Genomic DNA, 6,662 nt, shown 5'->3' on the forward strand with positions numbered 1-6,662 from the left:
GGGGGGCGGGCAGGGGGAGGGTGATCTCAGCAGACGGGAAGGAGGCTCTAGGCCAGGGACAGCCCTCATGAAGGCTCTGAGACTCGAAAGGGCTACTTTTGTTCAGGAAGTTAGGCGGGGTGGTATCTGGGAGTGACAAGCTGGGGAGGGGTGGGAAGGGGTGGGGAGGCTGAGGGTGGAGAGGAAGAAGCCACTGCAGTGTCTGCTCTTTTCCTGGATCTTATCATCGTGGTTAGAGACTCGAGAAGATGGGATTGGACTGTCTGGGTTTGCACTCATTACCCTGTGACATTACTGAAGCCCTTAATTCTTAGTTTCCTTGTCTATAAAGTGAGGATGATGATAGTATCTCCCGTAAAGGAGTCTTGGCAGGATCCAGTGAAAACGTTTCGTTTAGTAAAGCGTTTAGAACAGTCCCCTGGGACATAGTAAATACTGGGAAACGGTGGCCGCTGCTCTAAAGGTCATCCTGAGCCTGGTTGGTGTTCAGAAGCAGAAGTGCCTGCCTCCCTGAGGGCGGTGGGAAGGTATATGCTGCGGGGGGGAGGGTCAGGGAGGTGGGGAGCTGGTTGAGAAAGTCCAGAGTCAGCGAGGGCTTGATCGCCACAGGAATAGGGGTAGGTAGCGTAGATATTGCGTCAGAACCAAGCAGACGTGGATCGTCACTGACGTTTATGGATCTGTGAGGAAGACGAAACATCTAGGACAGCACGTGAGAGAGTGGGTGAATGTCGGTTCCATCAACAAAGAGACGCGAAAACAGAGTTTCGGGTGGCAGAGCGGATTTGAGAGGGGTTGTGTAGAGAACTTGGGTCCAGGGAGTGATTCAGGCTGGGTTTGGCTGTCAGCAGCGGTGCCTCTACAGCCCCGGGGGGCGGTGAGGTCCCAGCCGAGCGCTGGAGAGGTGGCCTAGGAGGAGGAGGAGGGGCCTTACCCCTGCCCAGCACTGTCCTGTGAGGCCCCTGTGATGTGAGTACTGTGTTACCTGTCGCTGAGGAAGAATTACCACGCTCTTCGCTGTTTGAAACAGCACAGACGTATTATTTCACGTTTGTGGGCACGGCCGGGCGGGGTCCTCTGCTTCACAGCCTCGCACAAGACTCCAGTGAAGGTCTCGGCCCGGGTGGGGTCTTGTCTGAGGCTCAGCAGGGATGATCCGCTTCTGAGAGCTCGAGAGCTCGCTGTGGGTGTCGAGAACCGGCCGGTTCCTCGCAGGCTGTCAGACTGATGCCCTCAGCTTCTTGCTGGCTGTTGGCTTCGGTTTCTTGCCACGTGGGCCTCTCCCTGTGACAGCGCATTCCATGGAAGCTGGCAAGAGGGAGGTCGTGGTCCTGAGTAGCCATCATGTAAGTGACACCCCATCACCTTGGCTGAATCTCAGTGGTTAAAGCAGATCACAGGCTCCGCCCACGTCCAAGGGGACTTGGGGAAGCCGAGGGGCTGCCTCAGAGGCCCAGTGCTATGGGCACCGTTTTATTCCTGTCTTACAAAGGAAGAAACTGAAACAGTTAGGCATGCAAGCAGTGGGGCCGTTATATTTTAAGGACTGAAAAATGGCTCCACGCTTTGACAGTGTGGAGGAGTTCTTTGGCGACCTTTGTTTGGTGTCTTTTTAACGCAGTGTGTAGGTCGAGGCCATATGCTTGTGGCTCAGTGAGTGTGCAGGTAGGAAGAGAAGCTGAGTAGAGATTACTCTTTCAGAAGGTAATGTTAAGAGGAAGAGCGCTTCGCCGTGGTTAGAGTCACACTGAATTACTTCTCTCTATAATCAGAAATTTTTCTTTTCCAGTTCACTGAGTTTAACCAGGAATGCCATTCAGTTGCCAATATCAAGCAAAGCAAATATATAAGCCACTTTTAATCTGCTTTTTAAGAAAAGTGGTAATCCTTTTCACAGTGCCTGACGGTAAGTCACAGTTCCTCGGCCGGGAGCCGCGGGCCTGGCTGCTGACGCCGGCGGAGGAGGAGGCGCTGCCCGTTCACTGAGTTTAACCAGTAACGCCATTCAGTTGCCAATATCAAGCAAAGCAAACATAAGCCACTTTTAATCTGCTTTTTAAGAAAAGTGGTAATCCTTTTCACAGTGCCTGACGGTAAGTCACAGTTCCTGCCTTTATAACGGAGTTTTGATCTAATGCATTTAAAGTAGCGATTTTGGAAACATTACTTTTAAAGCCTTATTTGCTTTTTTCTTCTTCCCTCATAATTCTGCTCTAAGCTCATGTGGAGAGAGCATAAAGAAAGATAACTACTAGTTTCTGGAAATTTATTTATCGTCATCTTTCATCACTTACATTGATATTGGGGATTTTTACCTCCACTTGTTAAAAATAAAATGCTAGCTCTTGACATCTGTCCCTTTTATTTATAGATGAGGAAGCTTTAGTTTATATATGGGATTTTGACTTGGACGACTAGGTAATGGCAGGGTTGTTTTAAATATTCTGATTTCCAGACCTGTGCACTTTCTGCTGTTCCACAAAGTGATGAACTGTTAGGGCCAGAGTCTCTTTCGTGAAGTGTTTCTAACTCAACGTGGAGGTGGAACTCAGAGAAAAGAGGCACCTGGTGGAAGGAATAGGGACTGACTCTTTCCCTCCTATTGCAAGTGGTGGCTCTTCTTATTTGCTGTTAATAAGTTTAACCTTAAGACTTTTTCATGTTACAAGGAAGAAGCAGGGGAAGAACTTTTGGAGTTAGGAAGATGTTGGACCAAATTTTTAATTTTTATTTTTCTTCTGAATGTAGGGTGGTCCATGAGAACAGTGTTAAATATACACCAAACTGTTCTAACTACTATCCTCTTCCTTCCTCAGAACAAATTATTTTTCTTTATAATAGAAGTTACGCTTCTCATTAGCCTTATTACTGTTCATTTTTGCTTTTTAAGCAACAAGTTTACTGAATTGTCCAGTTAGCCATTCTAGACATCAAAACCTATTCTGTATTTTTGTTGCTTATGTAGTATAACTGTGCTCTGTCTTATGTGAGCATAGTTGTCTTTGTACTTGCGTTTGTAAATTGACCACTTTTCTTGTCTGTTTCTTTCAGTAATCGTATCAGAGTGAGGTATAAGCTCACAGAATCCAGAGAAATCATCATGAAGTTGTATGTATTTCTGGTGAACACTGGAACCACCCTGACATTTGACACTGAACTTACAGTGCAAACGTGAGCTGGGTTTCATTGATTCTCATCAGTTTTGCATTTTGTGCATGTAAAAAGTTAAAGAAAGATTGGATTTTGAGAATACTAGTCTTTTATTAAATAAGAGTAGCAATATGGCAAGTCTTAACTCTTTAATCCTCAGCATATTACGTATACAGTTGTCATCTTCCTCTAAAGTGCTAATGATAAATTTGTTAAGTTGTGCTTTGTTCTGTTTGTGTGACTGTATTTTTCAGAGTAAATATACTGATTTCAAACCAAAGCAGTCAAATAGAAGTAAGTTTTCATAGCTGGTTGCTCTTCTCAGTTTCACAGGACGCTGCTGAGGGGGTTATTGCTAGCTACATAAACCAGCATGTACCAGTCCTGTGGTTTTTCGTCATTGTTTTTATTATTTTATGTGAATAAAGTCAATAGTGTTTGTTTTGTTTGTTAATGATAGAGTAAAATTTCGAATTAATCTTATTTTCTTAATGGAATTATGAAATTATTTTTTGAACGTTCTAGTTTTTATAAAATCTGATTTGACCTGTAAAGGAATGGTTTTTTGAAAGATTAGGAAAAGGAAGCAGTTTTCATATGGTGTAGACTTCATGTGTTTTGTGTAATGTGATGTGGAGATTTTAACACACATCCTTTGTTCTTAGGATTTTAACAGACCTGATGCTAATTTGAGCATGTTCCTTTGCTATGTTATATAAAGATCGCAAAAATAAATGTTTCTACTGCCTGCATTTCATAGACCCACTTTTAGGTGTGGCACACGGGTGATCGTTGACCTTCTAGTTATTTATGATTGGCTGGTTGATTATGGAATCCAGCTGCAGAAACAAGAAGCTTGTAGTTTTTACTACTGTTTTTGGGGAAATTTTTAGAGTGAAATTCATTTATCTGTCAGGTATTTTTACATAGTGCCACTTGGATAATGAAAAAAGTTGTCATTGGGCAAATGTAAATAGCTGATGTTTTGACCTCCCTGCCCCCCCTCTTTTAAAGTGTGGCTGACCTGAAGCATGCCATCCACAGCAAGTACAAGATCGCTATTCAGCACCAGGTGTTGGTGGTCAACGGGGGAGAGTGCATGGCTGCAGACCGGAGAGTGTGCACCTACAGTGCCGGGACGGTAGGTGTCCAGGGCCTTTCCTTCCGTGCAGATGCACTCCAGCTTCACGGAGGGGCTCGGGGCTCATGGTCCAAAGGAATGTGTATCTGATTGGTGTATGGAGGGCAGTGTGCACGTTCAGTATTTTGTAACATTTTACTTCTTTTTTTTTTTTTTTTTTTTTTTTGCATTTTTACTTCTATAGGACACAAATCCAATTTTTCTTTTTAACAAGGAAATGATCTTATCTGAACGTCTACCTGCTATTCCTAAAACTACCTTTTCAACAGAAAATGACATGGAAATAAAAGTTGAAGAGTCCCTTATGATGCCTGCAGTTTTTCACACTGTTGCTTCAAGGACACAACTTGCAGTGGTAATTGTAATATTTATTTATACCTAGTACAGTTTAAAATTAAAAATTGGCATTATTTAACAGAATAATGTCTTATTCACATGCTTGGTAATGGTTTTGTGGACTGTTAGCTTACTAGGCATTGGCGAATGATCTAAAAAATTGATTGCTTCTAAAAGCATTCAAATCTTGGGCTTCCCTGGTGGTGCAGTGGTTAAGAATCCGCCTGCCAACGCCAGGGACGTGGGTTCGAGCCCTGGTCCAGGAAGATCCCACATGCCACGGAGCAACTAAGGCCATGCGCCACAACTACTGAGCCTGAGCTCTAGAGCCTGCGAGCCACAACTACCGAGCCCATGTGCCACAACTACTGAAGCCCACATGCCTAGAGCCCATGCTCTGCAGCAAGAGTAGCCACCGCAGTGAGAAGCCCGCGCACGCAACGAAGAGTAGCCCCTGCTCGCTGCAACTAGAGAAAGCCCGCGCGCAGCAACGAAGACACAATGCAGCCAAAAATTAATAAATACAAAATAAATAAATTTATTAAAAAATAAAAAAAATAAAAGCATTCAAATCTAAATAGCAGAGTAGTCTACGTTATAGAAGAAACATGCCAAAAACATGAAAAATAACAAACTTTGAAAAAATATTTTGTGATTACTTTGTCTGGTTTTTAAATTTCAGGAGTGTGCTTTGTTAGTCATCCTACGTTTGCAAACAGTTACAAGATCTTAGAGTAGAACAGCTGTCTTAAACATGATTTGTTTACTCTTTCCTAGATGATGGTTTGCAGATAATGAGTTCAGGACATTTCTTTGATCAGTGCAGTACCTATGTTTGAGTAGACAGACATAGGCACAGAGAGCTTAAAGAGCCCTTAAGATTGTGACTCCTTCTCTCATATCCATATTTAGGTCCTAGAGGAGCACCCAGTTTCTTCCTAATATGTACCTCTTGTGTTGCTGCTTGCAGTGCCCATGCATTGTTTCCCAGTCATTTGGTTTATTTTTTGTTTTTGTTTTTTTGTGTTTGTTTTTGACTTGCTGGTACTTTCCTGTAATACTGGCTGTAAGCTATCAGTAGTGGGACACATTTTGCTTTCAGACACTAAAAAAACAATGTTATCTTTTAGAATCAACTGAAAAAGAGTATTTACCTTTTATAAAAATAAATTAATGAAATAAACTATTAAGTAGTAATATTTGCGTTTTTTAAAGAAATTTCAGAGCGGGTTGTTTTAATGTAGTACATACATTTGTGAAACTATACCATTTTTCACACAGGATACAACATAAAAAGAATAACCCCATCTTTCTGGAATATGCTTGATAAACATTAAAGAGTCTGGAAATGATTTTTATGGTTACATTTTTTTTTTTTAACATCTTTATTGGAGTATAACTGTTTTACAATAGTGTGTTAGTTTCTCCTTTACAACAAAGTGAATCAGTTATACATATACGTATGTTCCCATATCTCTTCCCTCTTGCGTCTCCCTCCCTCCCTCCCACCCTCCCTATCCCACCTCTCTCATGGTCACAAAGCACAGAGGTGATCTCCCTGTGCTATGCGGCAGCTTCCCACTAGCTATCTAATTTACATTTGGTAGTGCATATATGTCCCTGCCACTCTCTCACTTCGTCACAGCTTACCCTTCCCCCTCCCCACATCCTCAAGTCCATGCTCTAGTAGGTCTGTGTTTTATTCCCATCCTACCACTAATCTCTTCATGACATTTTTTTTCTTAGATTCCATATATATGTGTTAGCATACGGTATTTGTTTTCCTCCTTCTGACTTACTTCACTGTGTATGACAGACTCCAGATCTATCCACCTCATTACAAATAACTCAGTTTCATTTCTTTTTATGGCTGAGTAATATTCCATTGTATATATGTGCCACATCTTCTTTATCCATTCATCTGTTGATGGACACTTAGGTTGCTTCCATGCCCTGGCTATCGTAAATAGAGCTGCAATGAACATCGTGGTACATGACTCTTTTTGAATTATGGTTTTCTCAGGGTATATGCCCA

General features: G+C 42.4%; 1 protein-coding gene across 3 annotated transcripts in view; it reads left to right on the forward strand.

The window, feature by feature from the left end:
• RB1CC1 (RB1 inducible coiled-coil 1) overlaps positions 1-6,662 on the forward strand; it is a 60,787-nt gene that overhangs the window by 14,973 nt on the left and 39,152 nt on the right. For 2 of the 3 annotated variants that reach the window (XM_024126985.3, XM_028500710.2), the window contains exons 2-5: positions 1,790-1,906; positions 3,052-3,171; positions 4,165-4,291; positions 4,476-4,646. In XM_024126985.3, coding sequence (XP_023982753.1) covers positions 3,101-3,171; positions 4,165-4,291; positions 4,476-4,646 — 369 coding nt within the window. In that variant the 5' untranslated portion in view covers positions 1,790-1,906; positions 3,052-3,100. Of the gene's footprint in view, positions 1-1,789; positions 1,907-1,965; positions 2,094-3,051; positions 3,172-4,164; positions 4,292-4,475; positions 4,647-6,662 lie in introns of those variants that run through there. The other variant, XM_024126984.3, reaches the window with a different exon arrangement.

This window comes from Physeter macrocephalus, chromosome 15 (assembly GCF_002837175.3).
Source record: "Physeter macrocephalus isolate SW-GA chromosome 15, ASM283717v5, whole genome shotgun sequence".
In the NCBI taxonomy this organism is placed as follows: domain Eukaryota; kingdom Metazoa; phylum Chordata; class Mammalia; order Artiodactyla; family Physeteridae; genus Physeter; species Physeter macrocephalus.